General features: G+C 39.2%; 1 protein-coding gene across 2 annotated transcripts in view; it reads left to right on the top strand.

Moving 5' to 3' along the window:
* The window catches only part of RELN (reelin), a 287656-nt gene that overhangs the window by 143936 nt on the left and 115768 nt on the right, over nucleotides 1-27952 (top strand). For both annotated transcript variants that reach the window (XM_030480802.1, XM_030480801.1), the window contains exons 9-11: nucleotides 9702-9798; nucleotides 12549-12789; nucleotides 27307-27452. In XM_030480802.1, coding sequence (XP_030336662.1) covers nucleotides 9702-9798; nucleotides 12549-12789; nucleotides 27307-27452 — 484 coding nt within the window. The remainder of the gene's footprint in view (nucleotides 1-9701; nucleotides 9799-12548; nucleotides 12790-27306; nucleotides 27453-27952) is intronic.

Raw genomic sequence — 27952 nt, 5'->3', positions numbered from 1 at the left:
AGTGGATCATTAACCAGCAGCCTCTATTACTCTTCCTGAACTACTGAGGTTGCTAGGATCTACATGAGAGCTGTTTTACTCAGCAGTTCCATGGGCTGAGGGTCTCAGCCATATTTGCTGAAGACAAAGCACAGATAGGGTTTATCTATCTCCTTTATTAAAAAACAAAAGAAGCAATATTTTTTCAGGCTAAGGCTTTTTCCTTCATTTTTGTAGTGGCAATTTGCCTTGGTTACCAGTGTGAGTCTTGCAGAATTAAATTATAAAATGTAATTGATTGTGTTAGATGATGGAAATACATCTTTTTTTGCCCTGATGCATGTTCAAACTACAGGTAGTTATTATTTATTATTATTATTTTTAATAATAATCAGAATTGTTGAATGTGCTCTTTGGATTCGTCCTTACCTGCCAAGCTTCTATGCTTCAGAAAACATATTTAATTCCCTATTAACCTCTGCCAGTAGAAGACCACAATGGACAAAAAATAATCTGACAAAAATTACCAAATTACATAAATAGGGCAGTTAATTCACTGACCTCCATGTATTTCTGTGGAGGAAATAGCAGTTTCTCCAGACTGAGCCCTAGAGCAACATCTGGAGGGCTTTGCAGAGCATCTGCGCAGGATGGCAACTCCTTCTTCCAGCCACAAACATCCCGAATCCACTTTGGCTCAGCTGCATGAACAATGATGACTGCATTTGGCCCCATGTTACAGTCTGAAGACACTTATCATTTATATTTTTATCATGTTTTAATTCAGTTCTGATGGCAGCTGTTATATTGACAGTACTGCTTTTATGTCATCTATTTACCCACTGCTTGGATTCAGACCACTCAATAGAAATTCACAAATCCAAACATGTTTTGTTAAATAGGCCTTAGCTTTGGCTGAGATGAACCAGTGCTGCTCATTTTCTCTTAAGTTCCAGTTCTGTTTAGTCAGTTTTACAATTAGCAGACACTATCGGATGACTGACAAATGCTGTAATAGTCATGTTTATAAGGTAGCACTGGGCTTGCCCTCAGTAGATCTAGACAGAGATGAGCAATTTCCTTCAGAATTGCTGTGAAAATTCACTCTCATGTCTCTTGAGAAATGCCGAATTGAAAAAAAAGCCCCTTCTGAATTCAGCATGTAAGAGTATCTTATCTTTTTAATCCCTCACTATCTTGTTAGCTGAACACCAAAAATAAACAGGGAAGAAACTGTGGTGTCAAATGTTTTGGGCATGTTGATCCACCTCCTTCACTTTAGTCACCTGCATGGATGATTTCTTTCAGTCACCCAAATTTCTCTTGCTCCAGTGCCTTTCCAGAAGCACCAGGTTTGCTGTGTGGTCATGGCACATCCATACAGCTGTGTTGATAGGGGTACCAGCAGGGAAGAGGCTGACCGCTTCTGGTGGCCACAGGATGGATAGATAGGCTATCTCACATCAAGAAAACGTGGAGCACTTTTGGGGTAGCATGAGGTTCTAAAGGATTTAACTGCCAGGAAACTGACTATTAACAATTGTGTTAGAACCCTGTTTGAGCTGAACTTAAATAGTGCATAAAATCAGCTTTTACAATAGGCAATTTAAAGCACTAATGTCCATAAGAAATGAAGATTATGAAATGAATCTTGATTGTTGCTGTATTTAGATACAGTTCCTTCTAAGCAACAAGAACAGAGCACTGAATGTATCTGAACCCCAAGTTGTTTGGTCCTAATGTTTCCTATACATTTGAAAAAATTTGAGAATTTTCTATAAATCAGTGCTGAAATTGGTGTCGTTCACCATTCTGCATTTCTTCTGCTTGTTTCATTTCCCATTTTACCCCCACTAAATCAATGTTTTGGATTCACCACCCAAATTGCCATTTCCTATTGCCTGACACGAAACCAACTAGTTTCACATTCCTGATGGACAAGTCCTTTGTGTAGGTGCATAGGTTATAAATTACATCTAATGTGAAAGAATAAGACAGGTAAGTAACATCGGCTAACACACTTCACATAGCATGTGGAAATGTTAGGTGGTGTTTATTGATTTTGCTGAGTTATACAAGAAAGGTTGCCTTCATAATACCTAGATTGAAACAAGGGTTTAAAGTTAATGCCGTATTTGAAAGACATTTTAATGGCCTTGGGTTGAAATGATTTGTGTCGCTTTGGCTAGCCCAAGGTTACAATGAAATATTGTCTTTATTACTTCCTTACCAGGGCTTCTCTGCCACTGTTGGGATTTACTACCCAGAGAAAAGCAGAAAAGATAAAGACAGCCTCAGGATTCAGAGCCAGGGCAGGTGGCCGAGCCATTGCCTTGCAGTCGAATGTGGGCCATTATGGAATTGATTGCTGCAAATAATAAATGCTGGATTACAGACTGACTTTCATCTTAATCCTGCGTATATCATTGTATGAGGATAACACTTTTGTACGATTAAAACTGTGCATTTTTGAATTAACTCAAACAACAAAACATCTGTAGTTCCCAGGGGGGAACAGAGGAGCCCCCAGCTCAGCAAAATGCTCCTGGGTGATTTTCCAGTGAGCAAGAGAGGGGGTTTCTGTGAAAGCAAAAGCAGATAAAAATAGAAAAGCCAGACAGAAAATAAAGGAAAAAAAAGCTTTTGCCAAACTAATTGTTATCTGCCCACATAAAGATGTAAAGGCAGGCAATGAGTTTTACAGGGTTTCATAAAAAAGAGACAACTTATCTCAGGACTTGGCTTGAGAAAAAATATTTCTCAAATTCTCTTGGTGCCAGGGAATTTCTAGGCAAGGAAAGGACTTTCAAATCTTTATAGTGAAGATACCTCCTTTTACACGGCAGTTTTTGGCACCAGTGTGTGTTTTCTACTGCCTCTCTAGAACGAACTGGCTGTAGGAATCTAAATAAAACATCATTTACCTTCCTGCAGTATTTTAATCCCTTATCAGCACCTTATGGTGCTCATTATCTTGATTATTGACCTTCAAAGCTGACCCAGGTTGCTAAATGGCAGGAGTTAAACAAGTGGATACATATTAGTGTACTACTGAACAACTTTAAAATGGTATAATTTAAATTTTGCCCAGCTTCACTGAAAGGTCACCCTCTCACTTAGAGGATCTCCACATAATCATACATCAAGCATTTAATGGCAGTAATGTTGAAGCATATAATACAGGAATGCTGGTAGAAAATGCTTATTGAGCACAGGACTTACTACTTGGTCAGATGGTCAAAAACCACTGTGAGAGCATTTCTGGGGTGTTAGTGATATTACTGTTTCAGTAGCTGTAATTCCTGGGTATCCATTACATCCAGGTCTTAACAAGTTTGCTCACTTTGCTTTCAGCAAGGGGCTTTATCTGATGTTAGTGCATTTAAGAACATGGTTAAATTTAGAAGCATCATGCAATTATTTATTTGGCAACAGACACATTACCCAAGCACATACCTGCTGGCTGTATTTCAGAAAGAGATGCTATAAATAGCTGAGCATCTTTATATGAGAATAAATTGGAAACTGGCATAAGGGAAACACAGCTTTCTTCCTGACTTAGTTTCCTCTCCTTAATGTTCTCAACACAAAAAGCAATAAGCAATATGAGTTGTGATCTGATCTTGTTCATTAGAAAAGAACAGATTCGTGTGAGCACAGGAAACCCATCATATCTCTGAATATAAATAGACTAAGCAGAAGTTGAGCCAGATAAGTATTTCCTCAGACATTACCTCTCACCTAAAGGAAATTAGCTGCAATAATTCATAAAAAGTACATTTGCTGTTATTGGGAATCCTGGAAGGAGGTGGGTGGGAAGGCAGCATGGGAGGTCACCTGCTCCAGTGCTCCCCCCATGCTCCAACAAGGACCTTACTGAGTGAGGACAGCTCGCTCAGGGCCCGGTCCAGTTGGGGTTCAACCTCTGATCAATTTTTAGAACTTCATTTCTGAAGCCTTTCTGATTAATTTTTATCAAACGTATTTACTAATTATTCTTCTCATCTTTTACAGTTTTACAGTAGAGGCTTCTAGCTTGTCAATCCTTTATTTTTATTTAGATGTAACCACCCAGCATTTCCAAAAATGAGTAACAGCCTAAAGCTGCCAGTTGAACAGAAGTTAGCTGCTCTCTGAAACCTCCAGAAAATAAATAGTTGAGACTTTGAGTTTCAAAAGCCATGATTCTCACTAATGCTAGAGTAGGTCTGATTTTTACTAAAGGCAAACATCGGTGACATTTTCATTTTCTAGTGTCAGGTATTTATTTCAGGTTGTTTATCAGAACACATACAGGGGTGCAGATAGTCAAAATGCTCTTCTCACAAGGGAGGAAAAAAGCATCCAGCAATAAAGATATTTAATTTTTCCCATGTAAAGGTAGACTACAGTTATAAAATACAATATGGTTCTTAAAGTTTTTAATTTTAAAGTTTTTACACTTAAAATATTTATTTGTACTCTGAACCTGTTCTAAAACTTTTTAAAAAATAGTCTAAAGATCTAAAATGTGTTATAATTACAAATCACATTTGTAACTAAATTTAAAGTTGTGGCTTCAGAGAAAAATTAAAATGCGCTTGCAACCATCTCTTGAGGAAGTTTTCAGGGGCAGAATGGGATGAACAGTGAGTTGCACGTTGTTGTACCAGTGCTTCTGGTATATCCAGCACAAAAGATTCAATCTTTTAACATGGTAGCATGGTTAAAATCATCTGGTTCTTGATCAAAAGCCAATATAAATATACACCTAAAATAAATCAGGATCCACAGAGCATTCATTATACCAAACTGTATGGTTCATTAATTTGGAAAAAACTATTTGCAAGCCAGCCAAATTTGACCACTAGTAATTTATACTATCCAGTTTAGCTTAATTCGAGAGATACCAGCAAATCATAATCCTTACCAAACACTATCATTGTTCATCACATTAAGAAAATGAATAAGAGCAATTTTCTAGCATAGCTAAAGGGGATTTTTTTCAGCTTCCTTTTGTTCTCCAGGCCACAGTCAAGACACAATTCAAACCCCTCTACAAATTTCTTGTGTGAATTTTTCTTGTACAGTCACACATTAGACTCATTCTCCTCAAAGCCAGCATTAGATATCTGCTTATCCACAGAAGCACACGCAGGAACTATCAAGAGGTTGTCAAGAGGCAGAGGACGTCACAGTCTATAAAGAGCAAAATATTGCTTCCCTTGCAGATGGCACTCAGTTTTATCTCAGCAAAACACCAGCTTCTAATCAATGTTGTTAAGAAATCCTACAGATCAACAGCCCTATGACTCGGGTTTCTGTAAATCTGACACAGTTGGAGGCAAAGTTGTAGTGAGAATTATTTTTTCCTGCCATTGTCAGCCTAGATACTAATAACTGAATACCTGGATACAAATACCTGCTATGAAGTGCCTTCATAATGTCTCTCCTAAAATACTATGCTCTTAGTACTTGTACATACATGATATTTTAAAAAGTAAGGTATGTAAGATATTGACTAGTACTTTTGATGGCATTGAAGGAAGCCAAAATCAGCTCAACAAGACTTACAGAAAAAAAAGGCAAAAAAGTCATGACCATCTCAGGTGGACATGTTGCAGGTGGTCAGTGCTAGTCATGTCCTGGTATGGGTTACCAATCCTTTGAAACAAGCAGCAAATGCAATTAAGAAGCATACTTTTGTTTCCCTTTTTTATTCTTTCCTGTTTATCTTAGGTAGAATTAAAGCAGCAGTCAGGAGCTGTTTAGCAGTCCCATGCTTTGCCAACCAAAACCCTCCCCTATTAGCATTAGTGTCTGGATTCAACTTTAAACAAATTTTATTTTATTGAAAATTGTCTTGGGGCAAAATCCAAGGACATGAATCACAAGTCAAATAAATTACTGTTTCAGAATATCCAGTATATGAAAATAGCTGGGGTTTATAACAGAAGCTGCTCATTGTTTTTGATAACAGGCAAAATTGCTGTCTGAGCTTCAAATGTATCATTTAAAATTAAATTCATGAAGGTTGTCTCTACCTTAGTTTTTTTCCAAGTTTTAGAAGTCTGTGAACTTCAGCTAGAAGCCTATCAAAAGGAGAAAAATAACGCCAAAGGAGAAAAATGCTTTTTTCCTGAAACCCAAGGAGAAGCTGCCCTATACATATGTAAAGAAAAAATTTGGCTATTCTTGATCGGGGGTTGGTTTGGTTTCCCTTCCTCCTCAAATAGATCATTACACATTGAAACCCTTAATATTGAAAGTATAATCTCAACTCTTTTAGTCAAATCTAACTAGCACCTCACTGAGGCATCAGGTTTGCTGTGACATACTTGGCTTAAGAAAGAAATGATATTTTTCTCTAATGCAGCAACTTACTTATGTAGACTTCTTTATGGTAATCATTGTGCATGTTTTATTTCCTGTTTTCATGACTAATTCAAAACCTGGGCATTCCTGATATAAAATAAGCTGGTTCTAATGTCATTCAAAAGGTTTTATGTACAAGTTTTTCTTTGGAGGATGGGAGGGTGTGAAGATTTACAGCGTGACATCCTGCCCCTGCTGCTCTGCTCCGAGCTGACAAACTGTTTATTACCATCTCTGGAAGCAGTGTGAAGGACACCTCCCTTCCCCAGCTGGATTTGCCCCCAGTTCCTGCTAGGTTACTACTTGGATTTTGATTATCTATTTGTTCACAAAGTCAGAGCATAGCTCTGCTGGTCAAGGTAGGGACAAACATCCAAACAGCAGACTTCTAATTTAAATAATCCTAGTTTAAGATTACTGAAATAACAGCAATATGGAGTAATAGGAATAGTATTAAGTAATACTAATACAGACAATTATATTGAAAGCCAGTGGCTTGCAAGACTGTCTTGGTAAACCCTGTCCTGGAGTGCGGTTGTATGTTCACTTTCCTCCCTTTTCTCAGGAAAAAACTAATGTAAGCTAGGATGAATATTGGTTTCATAACAGGTGTAAGCAGCAAATCCAGGAGCTTCTTGTCTACTTAAGATATATGGTTTAAATGGTGAAGAATAATGCCTGAATCTTGTTGATAATTTTTCCAAATGTATTGATCTCATTCTCTTCTTTTTTTTTCTATTGTCGAATTAGATACTTACATGAAAAATAATCTTGCTGTCTTATGATTTTGAGTCAAGAACATACATACAGAGAGTTTAAACACTGATAAAACCACATTTGTCATCAGTAAAAGCCAGTAAAAGCTACTTACATTGACCTTGAGGACTTTCCCAAACTATTTTTAATCTTAATACAACCTGCCCTGCTTATTAAAATAATAAGAAAACCCAGCACTTGCATCCCCTTTTTTCATTGTCTCCATTGCTCTCTTTTCAATAAGACAAGTAAAATACCACATCTACTTTGCAAAGCCCTTTTTCAGTGGCCACATTTCTTTTAAGCAATGACTTTGATCTTCATTACATAGTTTGAGGTTGTTCAAATATAAGAGACAGGATTTTTCATATTGATTGTATTGACAGGGATCACTCGTTTCCTATCATCTTTGCAGTATTGGCAGCAAATATGGCCTTCTCCCCCTTTTTAGCAGCGTGTTTGGACTTGGCTTTGTTTAAGAGCACTATACCAAAAGTTGATTGTAACACTAACTGAAATGGCACATGTAAAGTCTGTATTGCTGGTTAGTTGTACTGTTTATTCCTTTAATTTCTGTTGAACAGTGAACTCAGTATGTTGCTGTTTTGCCTCGGAGCCTCTGGTCAGCAAAAATAGTTAAACTGGCTGAAGTTCCCTGATTTTTTAACTGAATTCCCCTGAAATGAAATGAATGAGTGTGATTAAGGGTTGGAACTCCTAAATGCCACAGAAATAGGAACCAACAGCAGATGTCACTCAGTAAAGTAGACCATCTCAGCAGATGGGCAAATATGAAACGCAAAGGCTTTTCCTGACATCATTTGGTTTTAATATGATAGAAATAAAATGCCTTGTCAGTAAAATATAACCAGACAGTTGCTTCGTACTCATTTTGGGTACATGGCTGGTAATTCAAAGTCCTGCTGCCTTTGCAATATTAATTATTCTGTGCCTTGTTACAGCAAGAATACGTGTCAGACCAGCTGAACGTACCACAAGCAGCTGTAGTGGCTCTGAAGTATCTGTTCCCCTATTTACAATTTAACATTAGTAAAAGATGCAAGAAAGCAGCTTCATGGGACATTTCCAGGATCCTAGTTGATGTATCAGGAAAAATTATAGAGGTAGGATTTCATCGCATGTTTTGCGGTGTTCCCCCTGCAGAGGTATGTGACGTGTATCTAGAAAACCAGTTCTGTAGAGCTGAGAGCTGTGAATGCGAACTGCCTCGGGGGAGCTGGGGCTGCAAGCAGTGTTAATAACATATGTTCCCATTAAAATGTGTAAGCTGTTCTCTTGTACAAGTGGTTAACACCTTTTTAATCAAGCCATTTATTTAATTACAAAAACAAGTACCCTGAGTTGGAAAATGATAGTATTTTATCATCAGCAGTTTCCACATCTGGGTATATGTATACGTTTATATATATGTAAAAATATGTATACACACAACTTCTAGTGTGACTGAACATTTCTGAGGCACACATAAACATAACATACTACACGTAGCACACCTAATACATACTCCTACTGTGAAAAAGCTGTGGTACTCACTCAGTAGTATCCTGATGCCACCAGAGGTGCTGTTTAATTGAGAGCTGCTTCTCTTAAATATGGGAGGTGGTTGATTGCTGCTTTGAATCTCACATGTCAACATGCTTATGAAGTAGAAATTTGATCTTGGGAGCACAGGTTAGGATTTGTCTGTTTCACTGGATGTTGAATTTTCTGAGATGGATAAATTACCTGGTGTCTGAGGGAAAAACAGTACTTTTAGTGTATTTAATTACCACTCAGGTTGTTTATCACGTTTTCTAGGTTGAATTTTTCAGTGCCAGTTTTTGTTATTTTGACTGTCCCCTATATTAATTGTTAAGCTCATCTTTTTTGACAACACCCAGAAGGCACCCTTTTATAAATCAAAAGTAAATATATTACCCTACCTTGCAGGGGTGCCATAAGGCTTAATTAGTTCAGTTTTGTAAAGTGTTCTGAGATTCCCAGATCAGCATCAAATGTTTATTATTAATTATAGGCTCCAGTGAGTATACTGGATGATTTCTTAATTTAATTCTCTTCAGGCATTCTTAAAAAAAATAATTTTGTGACATCTTTATTCTTTTAAATTCCTAAAGCACATTTGCTCTTGGCTCAAGTAATTCTGTATACGTTTTCATATCATTTACTGTATTTTTAGTTCTAGATTTTTTTTTTCTACATAGTAATATGAAAAACAGTCTTTTACTGTTTTCCATATGAATTCTGCTGTGTGGATTATTCTCTAATATGAAGGTTTTGTTTAAACATTATATGGTGGTTTTTCTTGCAGTGGGGGGTGTTAAGTAATTTACTTGGCTTCCCCTGGGAAATTTGCAGAGATTACACGGCACTGCTGTGATTTATCATTTCTACTTTATTTCTGACTCATAAAGCAATCATTATTTTGTGTTTACCTTCAGCAACAGATTTCAGGAAATTTCATCATCAATCAAAGTGCTTTAAAAGCAGGAGAAGTGATAATGTGACAAAGGCAAAGTAGCAATTGTCATTGTTGGAGGATCATTTATTGCTTCATTGTGTCGTAACACTTCTCATTTTATTGCTTTTCCCAGGATCAGGCTCATGCCGCTTTAGTTACTCGGATCCCAACATCACCGTGTCCTACAGTAGGAACAGTTCTGCAGATTGGACTCAGCTGGAGAAAATGAGGTTTGTTACAGCTTTTTAATCATTTTCGTGCTTTCTGGCTGAGCAGGTGGTGTTTAAACCTGATTCTTTTAAAACTTAATTGTTAACTTTTCAGCTCGCACTTGTTCATACATGTCAAAAAAAGAGGGATGATATTTTGGTCACTAAAGCTAATTGCGGAATTGCCACTGGCTTTGGTGAATCAAAATTTCATCTATTGATTATGTGGGAGGTAAGGAAGAGAATGACTTCAGAGTTAAAAAGCAACTCCAATAACCAGGAGGTTCTGGTCCCTGAAAAACTAAAACTTTGATGATTTTTGCAGTTTAGAACCGCTTTAATGTCAGCCAGAGCCATAATTTATAGTGTTAAAAGTTTCTACTTTGATAGCAAAAAACATTCAATAAAGTTTGCTTATAGTTTGGTATGAACACTTGGCTCCTAATACTTACAATACCAAGATAATGGTGGATTATGCCTGTTTTTTGAACAAACTGGTTTACATGAAAATGCAAAGGATCATGAGTGGAATCTTAAAATCTTTTATTGCAATATGCACACCTGTAAAGAGAGGTTCAGTGCTGGTGGTGGATTTTTCTAAGAGAGCAGAACCAACATTTTATGAAATAATGTTAGGAAAGGTATTTTTTGCATTGGCATATATACATAGTTCTACAAGTACAGCTGGGGAAGAAAAACCTGCTGTTTATATGTAATGTCCTCAGAGCATCTCAGTCCACCGTTCTGCATTACCTTAGCGTCTGTGCCACACAGGTGATTTGTTTGAAGTTATTTTCAGTCCACTGAGACAATTCACGGAGCAAAAAGCTACTTCGTTTCTGATGAGTAAGCAAAACTCCAGCTGCAAGGCTGTGGATTTCAGTATCTTATCCTTTCGCTCCTTGTGGGAGTGGGATTACAATTTCATTGACAAAGGCACAAATTATCAACAAATTTTAGTAAAACAACTGGTGCTAATTCTTATCTCAGAAAAATATAAAGCAAGAGTAACTTTACTTAGCCACTGGAGTTGCCTTGGAGTAACAACACAATACCTTTTCCTTTTCTCACTTTGATGCAAAATTACACACCTCGTCCATAACATCAGTTCAGTTGCCCTCATAGCTCTGCAAGCCAGGTAACTCAAGAGTTGTGATGGTGCGAACATAAGCCCTTGAAACCCAAATTTTTTTAAGTTAATGCCTATACAGTTCTATCTGTGTTGCTTTAAGTTTGACTGCTGGAGCCAGCAGTAGAAAATAGGTCAATAGAGCAATGTCGTGCAAAGTGGAGAGGATGAATTATGAAAGGATGCTCATTTCTCCTGTCATCTGTATGAATTGCAGTGTTTATGTGAATGTGCTTCAGCAGCTTTCACTGCACTACATGCAGCTCCAGGGAACAGTGGGAGAACTGCGGGGAGGTGGGACAGGAGGGCATCTGTGAAGGGAAGGTGTTGTGCCGATGTGTTGGTGTGTGCTGTGTTGGTGGGATTTCAGCTCTGGACTCCTGGCAGGGAGGGGAAGGACCTCTCAGGGAAGGCAGGTGCTGTATGGGACCTCAGGGAGCAGCTAGGACAATGTCTATGAGCAACTTTGCAGTGGAGGGTGACAGACATAATTTACAGCAAGTGCAGGGAGATTTGTGGGGACAGATTCTGGGTGTGAATGTGGAACAAATGCAATGGCTTTTTGACATTTCACTGCACTCCAGTGTTTTGCTTTACAAAGAGAAGTTCCTCTATTTTCTGCTATATAAGCAAGAGATGGGTGCCTTTTTTTCCTAAAAGCTCCGGGTTGTCTCTGACATAATATTCACCCACTAAAGCATCGCTACCTTGGCAGAGGTAAGGTTGAGTAGCCGACATCTTGTAAAACCCCAGTTTTGTAACTCCTTGCAGCCTGGGGTTTGAATGTAGTTAATTCCCTTGCTGAGTGATTAATAAAGCAAAAATAATAATTATCAGCATCTCTTCCTTGCACACAGACCTATCTTTTCATTGCTACTAGCAACTAAAGATGTTCACCCAGAGCTCAGGGTGAACCTTAGTCCTTTCACAGCTCTGAGGACAGCTTCGGGAAGCAGAGCTCAAGGCCCTGGTCATTGCATAATACTAATACTCCAAGTCTGCCTCTCCTCCCCACATTTTCCAGTTTCAGCAGCAAGAGGACAAATGGGCTGTTTCTTCTGTATTGTCCTTGAAGCAGAACATCGAAAGAAAGGCTACCTGACCCTCCCCCATCCACAGAATTATCCTGACAGCTAGGATGTGAGATTGGAAGGACATGTTTGACAAATTCCCAGGTTTCCCTCCAGCCATCCTGCTCCATGCAGATCTATGAGGGACTGAGGCTCATGCAAAAATGGTGTTTTGGATGACCTGTTCTTGTAAAGTGTTTCCTTAACATTTCCTTTTGTCCATACCTGCTAAATACCTGACATTGCCCAGTCACCTAAGAGCTGTGATCAACACCGAGTATGAATTTCATCCTGCTCTTTCTTCCTGCTCTCTAAACATCTGCATTGATCTGCTACTTCTTGCCTTAGCTTGCACTTTCTTTGAAGCAAGGCTGTCTGTTTGGGCTGTAAGTGCACTGCCTGGCACAGTGGGACTCTGCCTCACGGCAGATATTTTCTAATCTTCGTAAGACTTATCAGCATACAAGGGACATCAGCATAACTGTGTCACACACAGTAAATGTGTTAAATGAGGGAAAAGTGTTCCTGGCTATGACTTAAACTTGGTCTAATTCCATAACATTGTTTTTCAGTGCCCCTTCCAATGTCAGCACAATCATCCACATCTTGTACCTTCCTGAAGATGCTAAGGGGGAAAACATCCATTTTCAGTGGAAACAGGATTATGTTCACGCTGGTGATGTGTATGAAGCCTGTTGGTCATTGGACAACATCCTGATCATAAATGCTGCTCACAGGAAAGTTGTGTTAGAAGATAATCTTGATCCTGTGGATACTGGCAACTGGCTTTTCTTCCCGGGGGCCACAGTTAAGGTTAGTCTGATCTTCTGTGTCTTCATGTTGTTACTACTCTTGTATGTTGAAGACAGTAATATCTAACCAAGCACATGACACACAAGGGTGTTTAGGCCGCTCCATTTGCTTCTAGAATTGTGGGGTTTTTTACTTTGTTTTTACCTTTTCTCTGTCCCATTGGGGCTTTCTAGAACAATGCGACTTCTCTGCCATGACCAAACCAAATGACAGTTTACACTGTCATGTCAAAGATCATGTAACAGAAAATGGGAAACGGCTTCCTTTTAGCAAAACAGTGCAATATTTTTGAAACATATTCAAGTCACTCTGTTCAATATTTTGAAATCTACCTGTTTATTTGACTTGTTGTTCAGCTACTGGTACTTGCTGCATATGCTTTCCCACTTTTTCTGACTGTGAATATCACATCTCCTTTGCAGCATGCATTCAGGTAGCAGCTGTTCCTTAAAGGTCTCTTTTCAGTAAGATCCTGTTTTGATATGTGAGATCCAGAAAGACCATACTACCTTGGAAAAAACCTCTAAGGAGACCTACAAGATCTCTGTGCACAAAGTTCCTTCAAATACAGAGTTGTTCAACGTCTGGAAATCAGTTGGATTCTTGCTTTCTATGTTTCCAAGCAGCCAGAAGTTGAACAGCAGATGACTTTCAGTTTTCATCCTTTTTTTCATTCACAAAAAGGGCAGGTTTGATGTCAGAGTTCATTAATGATGCTGGTAATGGTTTTGGCAATTACACAGGAAACAGATGTCGAATACTGAGGTTGGTTATGGCCTCTTCTTTTCCCACAGAGCCTCATATGAATCGCCTCAGGTTAATCTCTTAAGGAAGAAATACTCCCACTAATCTACTCATAATACCCACATATTGACTTTTCTTACTTGAGCAAGACCTTTTAAACTACAATGAAAAAGTTTAAAATGAGATTTTAGACTCAAATAATGACCTGCATATTTAATTAAGTCATTTTCTGTAATCAGTTCACATTTATTGTGTTTTCAGTCTTATGTCTGGATTTTAAAATCCAGCCCACAGATGTGAAGGTGTAACAGCAAAGCAAAGAATTAATGTGCCATAGGCACAGCTACTTCTCAGCTCACCAAGCCTAAACACTGCTTCTCCTTCTGAAACATGCACAAACAGCATCTAAACTTTAGCAAGTAAACTTCTCTTTTTGTTGTTGTTTGGTTTTGGGGGTCTTGTTTAGTTAAACTCAGCCAGTTTGTGTCATACACAGCTATGGTTACGCAAAAGACAAGGGACATAAACTCAGAAATCACTTAGTGCATCTAGACAGGAATCCCGTTCAAGCTCAAACCTTATATGAGACACAAGTGAATATTCACCAACCTGCCACTCCTCCGAGGTCATCTTCTGTTTTAGGGACAAGGGAAATATGCAAATGTCTGTTCCCACCTGACGTTTGTCTATGTATAGCCACTTACACCAGATTATGGCAGTATGTAAGACTGTGGTGTAGCCACAGTGGATTAAGGCTAAGTGTGACACAGGGCTTTTGTTCTTCTTAGGACTCTGTAGTTATTTCAAACATTTTTAGTGTACGTAACTGTCACCAGAGCACTCTTGTACTCACATTTCTTTTTTAAGGTTTTTGCTCCAGTTTTCCTCAGATTTTCAGCAACAATCTTGCCAAATATAATTTGAACAGATTTTGCAATGTGAATTTCATGTTATGTCAAAAGTAAAACTATAAATTGGGTCAAGATTTACATCAGATTCAGCATAGACCCTGTCTTAGCATTATAACACCAAAATCAACTTTTTTTTACAATTTTTTTGCTTTTCAGATTTGGAATGTTACATAAAACTTTAGACAAACTTTTAATAATTTCTTTTAAAAAAATAATATCGCTCTAATCTCAGTTCATCACAAATGCTATTTGGTATAAGTAGAAAGGTAAGAATCTTTGTACATTGTGCTAATGTCATTTTAAATGTAACCACACCAGTTCTCTTTTTCATACAAGTCCTTTTGCTTCCCAGATACCTAAAACTTGCTAAATGGTCCTGAAGTTTGTTCAGAAAATCTGCGTAGCAATATTAAATGTTTACTAACATTTTTACTAAGGGATGAGCAAATTTCATCGCTCTACTGTGTGATGTTTTATAACTCTCAGCTATGTGCTTTTTAAAGAAGTTCTTATACTCAGTCTATTGCTATGCCAAACTCCATTTCAAGCTGATGAGACCTTTTCTGTGCCATCCTGTTTGTGCTGTGCAAGTTTGAATTCATATTCTCCTGTCCTCTATCAATTAGTATTTTAGTTAAGCTGGCCTTAAAAATCTTTCTTTAAGTTTGTGTTAATTTCTCACTGGCTTCCTTTAATGCTTTTCCTTATGAGTTTCCTTGACATGTTTAATGAATAGTCACATTTCGGGGTGTTATTTGTTGTCTAACTCAGTTTTGATTAGTATGTACAAAACTGTGGGTCAATTCTCCTCCTAAATTGTGCCATAAAGATAACTAATTTCATTGGTCCAAGGGAATGAAATATTAAGAAAAAACAAAAAGAAACAAGAAAAATTGTATTTCTGAATTTCTTCCATTTACTGTGGTTATTCTCTGTATTCCTTCTTTCTTCCTCACCACCTTTCATCACCCAGAATGATTGATATAGCATATTTCTCAGGTGGAAGGGCAGTGCTAGTCTGAGATAGCTCATCCAGCTGGCAGTCAAATTGAAAGAAGAGCCAAAAATACATGCTTATTTCTGGTAGAAAAAGGAGTAGAAACTTTTTCTCTAAGTGTTTACTTCTGGACTGCCCCAGCAAGTGTTGCTCAGATGATGGAACCTTCTCCTTGGAGGCTCTGTGGCACATACAAGATAGTGACTGAAGAAAACAAGGGTACAAACATGAGCCCATGATCTTGCACACCTTAGTTCTTACAACACCCTCTTGCTTGGCTTTGGCTTGTGCAACCTCCCAGGCATTGTCTTCAAGGGACGTATCCTCATGGATGGGCCAGGGCCTGTTTCCATAGGCAGCAAGGATGACACCACTCTTCTAGGGGGAGAGAGTTTGCCCAGGTGGATGCAAACTCTGCTGTGTCATTTGCTGTCAAGGCCAGAGAATGGTCTCTGGCCTAATCCCACCATGTTAGAACTGCCCACCCCACCCATCCCTTCATCCATCCCAAACCCTTTAAGGGAATTCTCATTAAATACTGTTTTGTTGCATTAGTGGGTTACTCTGTTGGTGAAGATAGGCATTAAGATACAGTTTGTTGATAGTTTAGAATAAATGTTGATGTTGCTCACATAGATGTGGTTCACAAGCTCTTTCCCAGTAGTTACTCAGGAGGTGGCTTCTAGAATTGCTCGTTATACCTGGTATGTGCTCTTATTGGACGTTTATCAATTTGCAAAGAAAGCATATGTTTTTGTGTAGAAAATTTACTTTAGTAGTATTTTAAATCTACTAAAACAAATAGCAGATGTTAAAAATCTAGGAGTTTTGCTAGTAAAACAGCTCAGCTTATCAGTTTAATAGCTGCTTAGATTAGTAAATTAAAAATGCAGCTGAAATTATGAAAAATACTACCATGAATACTACTGTCTGGGTCCTGGATTAGGTTCTGTGTGGATTCAGTCACTGGAGTGGACAGAGTGAGCATTAATGGTAATTATGCACCAATGCGTTCACTCCAGTTTGGTGGATTTGAACAGTGTGTTCTCAATAAGCTCTTGTGGGAACTTGCCTGTGCTCAGCTTGGGAAGAGGTTTCTCCTTCTCTCCCAGTCTGCTTCAGCTTGGACCAGGAATTTCATTACATTTCTTGCTGCGCTCAGGAGCAGTTGCTACTCATTTGAAAGCACGTGGCTGGTTGCAGACGCAGCTGGAACTGGCTACTGAGATAGGAAACAAGCTGAGAGATAAGCCACTGAATTTGTGTGTTTCAGTTCCAAAGAATACAGCAAAAGGCAAGAAGGACACTGTTAGCAAGGCCAAGCAACCCTTAGGAGATTAATTGGATCCACTGGAACGTATTTATCTGTGTTGGACTGTGTGGAAGGGTGTTGAATGGGATAAAATCTTGACTGCATTTCAATATTTCCAGTGACAGCCCTGAGCGGGAGCATGGGCTTGCAACTGAGCATGGTTAGGATGTTGCACTGGTGGTTGAGATTGCTGAAATGAATGAGGCAGTGCTAGGCTCTGAGAGCTGTTAAAGGAATGTGAACCTCAAGAGTTCATAGCTAATTGGGGAAAAAGATGAAATCTTCCTTCAGTAATGCTTCTGTCTCTACTCCTGTAGAACAGAAAAGTGATCTTGTCTTTCAGTGGACACTTCATATATCTTCTATATCTGACCAGAAATTGTTTTGCTTTGAGGTTCAGCGTTTGCCAGGTTATGTTTTCTCTGATTGCCCTGGTCCAAAATTGGGTGTGCAAGCTCAAAAACTGAGGTTGAGAAGGGAGACAACCTCAGTAGTCCTAAAGTTCATGTCTCTGCAGTGCTTTTATTACACGAAAATAGCATTGAGAACAATCCACCTGTCTCTGGAATTTTTCCACACCTGGGAAAAAGCAGTATAAATCACTAACAGTATAGGCACTAGAATGGCAATCTCTTTGGTCACGATGTGTTAACCCAGTGGCACTTCTCACCATTGAGAAAGACAAGTTTCAGAATTTCTGTCTCACAGTATTTGCAGCCGCTTTTCATTTGGTGGCGGAAGGTTGCAGTCCAGCTGGTGAGCTTAGTTTGTTTGGTCTGCCAGACTTGAGGACTACACCAGAGGTTGCCTGTGCTGCTGAGGTGTGAGCCTGGCATAGCATGGGACGGGGCAAGGGGGGGAAGGTCTGTGCCAGCCTCTCTAAGGAAGTAGGGTTTAGGACCAGAGAATGGTACCTCATGCATGTTGTTCACTGCCATGGACAGGGACAATAAAATCTGAAAATGTCCCAGTACCAGTATCATGATACAGTAAGTCCCTTAAGTAACAGGTCATCACCATTCAGCTCATATTAATTTCCCAGAAATGCATGCTATCTTAGCAGAAGAGAAAGCTGTATAAGAAGAGAATGAGAGAACTGAACACTCCCACTTGGAAAAATACGTCAAAAATGTGTCTGTAAAACTCTGTGCCCTTTCACACACCCTGGGCAGAGCAGGGCTATGCACATCCTATATCTGTGAGTCCTTCCTGAACCTGTGTTGTTGTGTGTCACTGAGCAGAGAAGGCATGCACACAGGCTTAGGAGTTTGGCAAAAAGGAAGGCTGATCAAGCTATTTCACCACCCCTAGTTCCAGAACAGATTTCCAAATCTCTGAATACTCTGTTAATTAATAGGAATGGCATTGGATAGTCTTCTTTCAAAACAAACATCTTAATATTCCATATATATCTTTGTTGGGTTTAATTTTTTGTGCCGAAATGAACAAGAAGTTCATTTTTTGGATTTAAAAAAGAGTTGAGGAACCCATTGTCTGGATCAGATCAAATATATTTGTTTGTAGGAGGAAAGGTGATGGTCTAGGTATGCCAGTGTGAAAATGGCAGATTGAAATTGCTTTGACCTTATATTGGACAAAATTACACAGATATAGATGCTTCTGACAAGACACTTTTGTTTTTTGAATAAGATATAGCAAGGCAGTGTTTGGTCTGTGGGCCAAACCCAGCCTTCTAGCCAGCTGCTTTGCCTCGCAGGAGCCCTTATCCACCACATCTTCATGGGAAGAAGTGAGCAGGCTTCCTGCTGCATCTCAATTGGGGACCATTCCTGCTTCTCCGTGGGTAGAAGGAGGAGTGTGAGATGGGAGGAGAGGTGAAGAAAGCGAAGCAGGGTGCACAAAACCTGTCGACCGGCTCCCTTTAGTGAGAGTGGAGGCACTCTGAGCTGTGCCCATGAGGAGGTATCTGTATATCCATAGTGCTGGATCTAGCACATGCATGGAATTGCTCTTGATTTTTTTTTTTTTTGTTAATAATCACACTTTTAATTAAAATAATGTACTTAGATACAATACCAAGGGGTTCATTGGAACTGATAGGTGGTTGGCTGTGGTGCTGCAATTTGTTCAGGCAGCTGAGAATCGCTGTTGGGCAGCAATGTGGAACCTGCACCTTTCTCCATGCCAGTTACCCGTGGCTTGGAAATTATGGGGGGAGGTGGCAGGGAGCCAGTATTAGGTCTGAGCTGGCATCAAAGCACCAGGGGTCTTTCCTGCCTCCTAGGAGGAAAGAATTTGGTCTTTGCAGGTAACCATGAGATGGATATTAATAAAAACAAGATGAATTTACCCATTAGATGCCAAAGAGTAGAAACCATTATGGTTGACTCTTTCTCACTTTAATTTTACACTGGTGTAAATACACATCATTACTTTCAGAAGAACAGATGAGGTTTAATCATGTTCACTGCAGAGTGCTGGAAACGTCAATGGTTCCCAATAACACAGAGGAATAGTTCAGTCCATGCCAGTTAAATAACTCATTAAGGAAACTGGTCATCACCAGAATGACTGGTGTCATACAAACATAATGAAATGTCCTAGAAAATTAAGAACCATACGAATCACTCATAAACAAGCAAAGTGTTTTGAGCACTCGCCTTTGAATAACAATCTGTAATGGGAAATGATGAGTGAAAACACACTTCATAGCCTATTTGTTACTACATCACATGACAAGTTTCATCCCATTGTTTTGGAAAAAGAAGGTGCACTATAACCCTCCGTGCACCTGGCCTGCCTGCTTAGCCAGGGTTTTCATTCTGTAACCTACATTAAATGATGTAAAAATGTAGCAAGAGGGAAATATTGAAGCCCTGTTTATCTCATGGGAAAGTATTTTAATCACATTGCAGTTTTTCCTTTGGTTAAAGAAGTGACTTCAGGCCAGAAGCATTAAAAGCCAAATCTGCAGAATTTAGAATTCATAATCTTTTCTAAATTCTATCATCGTACCTTTCCTGGCTAAGACATTGCATACAGAGTATGATTTTATCAAGACTGAATCTATTCTTGTACCTGCTATCATGTCAAAATCTAAAAGTTGTTAAAACCTGCGTGACTCATTCCCAGAAAGACCCAATATCTAATTTATGGCTCCATTGACAATGCTGCTTTAATTAATTTTCTTCATTTTTTTTCTTGTTCCTCTGTTTCTCATATCTCATCTGTTTGCATTGCCTAGATTTTAATTAAAAAACCCCTCTCCTCTCTAAGGAGCAATCTGAAGTGGCAAAAATAATCACCTAAAATATTACAGTCATTAAAAAATTGGCTGCAGTCAAAGCCATGCATTTTCAATTTGCCGACAAACGATATTTTCGTTTCCTTTTAAAGTGTGCTTTGTATTTGAATAGCATAAGCCAGCCAGCCTGGCTACCAGAGATGCTCCTCCAGCTGGGTGGGCTGCGTGACAACTCCTTAATGGGGGAAATTGATGGCCCTCTGCTCGTGTAGAGGTGAAGGCATACTGGGCAGATTTCTTTCCATCTGCCATCAGCCCTTTGCAAGCTGGCACTGCCCAAATGCCCAACACATTCATTCCAATGCCAGAAATGTCGCCAAAAAATAAATTGTGAGGCTACAGCTGTCTGAAAGAATCATCGGGGCCATTAGGCCCAAGAGAGATAATACGAAAAGAAGTATCAGTGTTCGTCTCTGATAAAAAACTAATTAAATGATGGTAAAGATGACTGTGGATACTTTAAAGGCACAGAGGTGAACAACATTTTCATGAGAGTGTGGAGACAAACCTTGAGAGAATGGTAAGTATCTCCTCAGCCAAAAATTTGTTACATTGAGGAATTTCACACTAATGTTTCCTGTTGATGCTTCTCTGAATGGCACAGTTGTATCATTTAGTTGCCCTCTGTTCTGCTCTCAAGTAACAAAATCCCATACTGTAAAGCCAAGAGGTATTTATTGATTCACAACTTTGACTTGAACAACTCGGACAGAATCTGGTTTGGATGAACTTCAGTCTTCGGTTTACATTCCCAATCCTTGTCTCTTGAGCATCTAAAAATCTTCCGGGCTGTGTCCTTAGCTTCAACAGTGGCATAGGCTGACCTCGTTGATGCTTGTGCTACTTCACATGGCAGGGTGAACAGGAGACCTCCAGACGTCCCTCCCAGCCAAAAGGTCATGCTGAGGGTAGCAGATGTCTCCTTATGTGGTGCTCTCATGCAAGTCTTTAAAAATATGGAGATTGTTTAGGCATGCTAGATAATGTAGGATCCCAATACTACTTGGTGCCCTTTAAGCCATTTAGATGCTATGAAAGTTGGTCAGTATTTCTTTATGAAAACACAAACAGGTCCGGTTGGAAATTACCTGCTTCACCAAATCTGATTTCCCTGCTTTTGCTGACCAGTGGTTTTGAGCAGTCCTGATTTTGAAACCCTTCTGCATCTTAGACAATTAAGAAGCTTTCCTAAAAGCACCTACAAAAAAAGGTGAAAGCTGGAGGTGGAAGATGTAAAATGTAAAGAGTCTAGAGTAGGATAAAGAGGCTGACAGACTCTTGATAAAAGTTTGATTTGGAAACCATGCACTACTTTCTCCCATAGTCTCTATCTTCAGATTATTGGCTAATGCCATCATAATATACACAGAAAGCTCACCTCAATTAATAATATTTGCTGTCTCTCACAGACAACTTGGCTAAGAACTGCATTCATAGACTAGCAATATATTCATAGATAACAGCAATTTTAATGTGAAAATGTATTTTTTGGAGCAGTGGTACCATTGTAGCATTAAAGAGCCCTGATCCAGGAACATATCACTGCTTCCTCTTCAGGCACAAACCAAAAAGCCTATGTTCCAGGAAAATGCCATCTGTTTATAAAACAGGAGGTAAGCTGGGGCTGGGGAGATGTTGGGAGTAAGAGGAAATGTTGCAAGAGGGGAGAGTGATTATCCTGGTAAGCAGTGCAATCTTCAATGCAATCAGTTACAAGGTTTGTTGAGGAAAGCACTAAGGAAGAGTCTGAAGGATATCATTTTGTTGGGAATTTGCCAAGCATGGTGGCAGAATGGGGCATGCAAGTTTTGGTCATCTCACCAGCAGACTAAGTGGCAAGCATCGGCAGTCAAGGAAAAGTAAGCCACAAAATAATGGTGTGGGAGATGGTGGAAACAGGTGAGAAAAAGCCATGCAGGTGTTGTACAAAGCCTTGAAATTATGGAAAAAGCAGTGATACCATAACTATCCAGTAGACAAACTTCAGAAACACAGTAAATTCAGAATGAAGATTAGACTGAAAGTAAATCCAAGCATGTTGAGAAATGGGAATGCATCCAGCCAATTTTCATTTTGCCCTATTCATGCAAAGCAATAGCTTAACAATTGCTAGTGAATAATAGTATTGGTAGTGCCAGATTAAATTAAACATTTTTTTTCCCCTTGGGATGACCACAGTCCCTGAACAGAACTTGGCTTCTTTCCGTTTGGCAGTGGGCAGGGGTTGTTTATTTATGAATACAACAGTTTACTTATGGCAGGCTCATAGTCCCACTTCAGTTACAAACAATGGGAAATAGCTGCTGTTGTGAAGTAGCTCCATCCAAGTGCCTGCAAATGTCCTATGTTCTATTATATAGGTGATTTGGGAGAAAACTTTGTTTAATTAAGGCTATCAGATTTGTCAAAGGGTCCTGAGGGAACTGGCAGATGAAGTGGTTAAGCCACTATCCATCATATTTAAGAATGCATGGCAGTCCAGTGAAGTTCCCACTGACCAGAAAAGGGGAAGCATAACCCCCATTTTTAAAAAGGGAAAAAAGGAAGACCCAGGGAACTACAGGGCAGTCAGTCACACCTCAGTGCCTGGCAAGATCATGGAGCAGATCCTCCTGGAAACTGTCTGAAGACAAATGGAAAATAAGGAGGTGACAGCCAACATGGCTTTACTAAGGGCAAATCATGCCTGACAAATTTTGTAGCCTTTTACAACAGGGTTACAGTGTTGGTGGATAAGGAAAGAGCAACTGATGTCATCTACCTAGACTTGTGCAAGGCATTTGACACTGTCCCACACGACATCCTTGTTCTGGCAGTGTGCACTTGCAGCCCAGAAAGCCAACCTTATGCTGGGCTCCATCAAAAGCAGCAAGGCCTGCAGGTGGAGGGAGGTGATTCTCCCCCTCTACTTGGCTCTCGTGAGGCCCCACCTGGAGTACTGTGTTCAGGTCTGGGACCCCCAACACAAGAGGGATGTGGACCTGTTGGAGTGAGTCCAGAGGAGGGACACAAAAATGATCAGAGGGCTGGAGCACCTCTCCTATGGAGACAGGCTGAGAGAGCTGAGGCTGTTCAGCCTAGAGAAGGCTCTGGGGAGACCTGATAGCAGCCTTCCAGTACCTAAAGGGGCCTAAGAAATGTGGAGAGGGACTTTTTGCAAAGGCAGCTAGTGATAGGACAAGGGGGAATGGCTTTAAACTGAAAAAGGGGAGATACAGACTAGATATTAGGAGGAAATTCTTTACTGTGAAGATGGCGAGACACTGGCACAGGTTGCCCAGAGAAGCTGTGACTGCCCCATTGCTGGAAGTGTTCAAGGTCAGGTTGAATGGGGCTTTGACAACCTGGTCTAGTGGAAGGTGTCCCGTGCCCATGCAGGGGGGCTTGGAACTAGATGATCTTTAAGCTCCCTTCCAACTCAAACTATTCTATGATTCTATTTTATTCTCTAAATGAATTTTTCCTTACAAATTACAGTGTTGCAATTTGTGCAAGGACACACTAAACATTTCACATGCTTTTAATACCTTTTAAATGAAATTAAACTCTTCTTTAGTTCTGGACCTACAGCTGATGCTTCTACGGTAACAAGGAGAAATATCCTACAGGTTGATGTTATTTGGCCTTTTTAGTTAGAAAATTTGCACAGCAAGCTAATTTGTTCTTATCTTATAAATCATTTAAGTGTAAATAAAAATGAAGCAGAGAACACATTTAATCTGGATTTTGTAAAAGAGAACTCTACATCTATATAGAGAGATATGCAGTATCTCCAATTTAGGGATAACTTATTCCATTTAGTTTCAAAACACAGTAAATGTTCATCCCACATTTCTTATCGCTTTAGAATGACAAATAAAAAAAAAAAAAAGGACCTGAAAAATTGAGTCCTTAAATACTGGAAGTATACAAACTACCACTGCAAGTGTAAAGCCTTTAATTCAGGGAAGAGGCAAGACAGTATGTAAATTGTATTTTAGTTCTTTGTTTCTAAAGGCTTGGAGTCTAATCCTGGGTGGAACCCAAGAGAAAATGAGTCTGATGGTTTCAATTCAGTCTCTAATCTGTTCAAGCCCTATTACAAAGCCACAAAATAATCCAGCACAGTCAGCAGCCTCCTGGATGTTGAACAAGACTGACAAGGTAGTTGGGGTTGATGCTGGTGAGGGACCATCTCATGTGGAGCTCCTTTTGCTCCTGGAAAATTTGGCTGAGTGCTCTTTAAGGTTATTCACCCCTCAGCAGCCCATCAGATAAAAAAAAAAGGCAGTAAAAGGAGTGACAGGAAGCGACTGCTTGGAAAATGAAAAGGAAAACATGGAAGCTAAGTGTGAATAGAGGGTGATGATTTTACAGGTGAGGGAAATGGGGCAGGTGGGAGAGAGTGAGCTCATGAGCAGAGGAGCCCTGGCCCTTACTGGGGCAGCACAGCTCATGGCAGAGGGGTTGGAACTAGATGATCTTAAGGTGCTTTCCAACCCTAACTATTCTATGATTCTGGGATTCTATGAAATGGAGCTCATCCTCATCTGCTTCTTGCATGGCCATGAGTCAGGGTCCCAAATGGTAGCACTGGGACAAAAATGTACCAGAAAATGATGGCCCTCCCTCAGAACCTCTTTAAAAGCCGTACCTGTGTTTTGAACATCTTTCTTACTCTCTTTAAAGATAATGAGCTTCTACTGCTGGTTTCATAGGTATGTAGAACAACAGAAGGAGTTAAACCCCCATCTGAACTTCTCTTCTATGTAGCTGTTTCATGTGAGATGCAAAGCTAACATGAGCAGAGGGTGATTTGAGCTATACGTTGTGTGGTTCATTAACACAGAAAATATGCATAAAATACATATTCATAGATACTGTGTAGCCGCGTATAAAAGCATAAAGATAATTTTATATAACCAATGAAATAAATTATATTTTTGAGCGTTCATAAAGGGTTGATCATATGCCACTGTACAAATAATTACTTATGCACCCCTTTGCCAAACTGCCCATTTATTTATCATGACAACCTAAATAGAAACTCCATCAGAGGTACTACTTCTGTTACACAGCAGAAGGACATGCAAACATTAAATGTTAATAGGGTTGTATCTGTTTTGTGTTTAATAGGTGGCTTTCATTAGGCAAGAAATTACTAATTACATACTCCACTATCAAGTGTATATAACTTAGCACCTGAGAAATAAAAAAGTCTTATAATGGATTTTCCAAAGCTTGTATGCAGTTGTAATAACTAACTCAGTAGGATTGATTCATCTATTTGTTTCCTAAGAGATGAAGGGTTACGTATAAATTTGAATTAGGTTTTAGCCTGAATATTTATTTTTAGTGTATTTACTTGACTGCCTGCAGATAACAGTTTTGTGGAAGATTGATTGACAGACAAAGGATACTTCATTTCTGTTCAGCAAATTCGGAAAATTCTGAAAAGCAAGAAGCACAATAAACAGATTATGCTTAAAATTCTGCTGTTAGCAATACCTGTGAGCATGAAGGATAAAATGGGTGAACAAAAGCCATTTCTCAGTCAATTATAAGTAACCGCATAGTACAGTGTTTTTCAAAGAGAAATAAAACTTAAAACTGTTTCATTAATTTCTGCTAGTTATAAAATATTTTATGTGTAAATTGTTCTGCCTCTTCAGTGGCAGCAGCTGCATGTACGTTGCAGTGTATATATGGTGCATTAACAGAGCAAGGAGATTGTGATAAAATCTCTATTATCAACACTTCAGAATCTTTCCATTGCTTTGACCTTTCTTTGGAAGAAAAACACTTTAACAGCAATTTGTTTATTTTAGCAGTTGAAACAATCTTTACATTTTTATGGCGTGCTTATTTCTTTAAGTGATAGTTAGTCAGTGTTAATAAACACGGAGCTGTTGTCATTCAATTATAGACCAGAAAGTCTCTATACAAAAATCAGACTTCAAGTACTTAGATTTTTTTCTAATATGTAGGCACCTCTAGAAATGTAGTCACGAATTATATTCCTAAATAGAAATTAATTGCTAAGTTATTGGCAACCATACTTGATAATCATCAACAAAAGAGTTTCAATTATGTCTCTTTTTTGCATTGATAAATGAAGGAAGAGTTACAGAATCTGACAAAATGTGTTATTTTTTACTTTGCTCATAAAAATACTATAGACAAAGATGGACTGGCCAGTTTTCATTTCCTGCCACATCTTTCTCTTTGTTAAAAATTTAATTATCCACTTATGTGGCACTAACCATGACCTTTTTAAACACTGAAGTGGTTGTCATACTTTGCCTCAGCACGTTAGGAAGAGGTTCGGAGACGAGAGCACTGCATAGACGATACTGAAAAGGTCAATGCAATTTAGCATTATTGTATTTCTTTTTCAGATGTTGAACTGTGGTAAGAATGCAGAATTATCCTAATTAATACTTTCTTATTCCAGCTTTCACTTTCAATGAGACCAAGATTCCCCCCAAAATAAGTGTTCGAGCTAATTATTACTTTTATCAGTGTTTGTTGTAATACGAACAATTCAATAAAATGCCAAGTTCTTCCAGGTTAGTACTCCTGGAAAGTCATGGTATTCAGGGCATGCTAGGGCAGATGCATGGCTTCATTTGATGTTGCTGAGGTGGTATATACAGAAACGCAATAGGAAAAGAAGATGCTTTGGGTTTGGGGGTAGCCCCAGGATCCCTGAGACTGCTGTATCACAAGAACTAGTTACCCATAGAGCTCTTTTTTATGTTATTCCAATTAAATATGGTGAATGTAACCTTTTCACTCGTACACTTCAGATCCAAAGTTTACTGTATGGCAATGCATAGTGATTTTACAAACAAACACCTCTTCTGGCAAAAAATCAGGCACAGAGATCTGATGTGTTTCACAGCATGAAACACTTATGCTGACAAAATACCCATAGCAATATTTGATATACTACTGAAGTTATTTTTCCACACAGTCGTTTATGTACCAGCCATAGTGGCAATACTTTAAAATAGAAATAAACACCCCAAGATATGGTACATGTCTTCTCTCTGCAAACACAGTTTTTCAGTAGTGTGTAGTGCATTTCTAGGGAGGCAAGCACAAGATTAGGACACAATCATTGCTGAGGGTTGGCCAAGAAATATAAAAGGTGACCATCTGTTTTTCATTTTTATTTGTGTTTTGCTTCAGATATCAGTGAGTCATTAGATAATGTACAGGTCACTCTGAGCTCCGATGGTACGTGAGCAGGTTACCTTACAAACCCGATGTAACATCACCTCCCATCTGCTCCTTTTGTCCACAGCATAGCTGCCAGTCGGATGGAAACTCCATCTACTTCCACGGGACAGAGGGCAGTGAGTTCAATTTCGCCACAACCCGGGATGTGGACCTCTCCACGGAGGATGCCCAGGAGCAGTGGGCAGAAGAGTTTGAGAGCCAGCCTAAAGGGTGAGTGCCCCACATGTGCACAGGGCCCTAAGCAGGCACACAGCACCACTCCAGGGAGGACGAAACTGGATAAACAGCAAATTGCATTTTGTCTTTGCTGTGTAGTCAGGGAAGATTGTGGCTAGGATAAATAATACAGTAAATAACAGGTGATTGTAGATTTTTGGAAGGAACAAGTCCAAAAAGCCCAGTAGGAACAGTCTGTCACCAGACCATCTTATAATCAAACTTTTTAATGAGAAGATCCATGCTTATGAATTAGGTAGTCATTCTGAAGAAACATTTCATTAGTTGCTGTAACCCCACGGCAATGAGAAACATACACTGTCAATTTATGGGTCTCTACTGAATGTTGATTTTAACCTACAAAGTACTTCAGATCATTATGAGCTGATTCAAATGCTGCCTATGCTGTGCTGAAGGTAAAGAGCATCTTTTAAGAAATACATGCTGATGTGTTCTGTGGACATGTGGTTTGTCTGGGTCTTACAGAAAAAATA

Source organism: Strigops habroptila, chromosome 3 (genome assembly GCF_004027225.2).
Source record: "Strigops habroptila isolate Jane chromosome 3, bStrHab1.2.pri, whole genome shotgun sequence".
Lineage (NCBI taxonomy): Eukaryota > Metazoa > Chordata > Aves > Psittaciformes > Psittacidae > Strigops > Strigops habroptila.
This window is presented reverse-complemented; position numbering and strand designations above follow the sequence as displayed.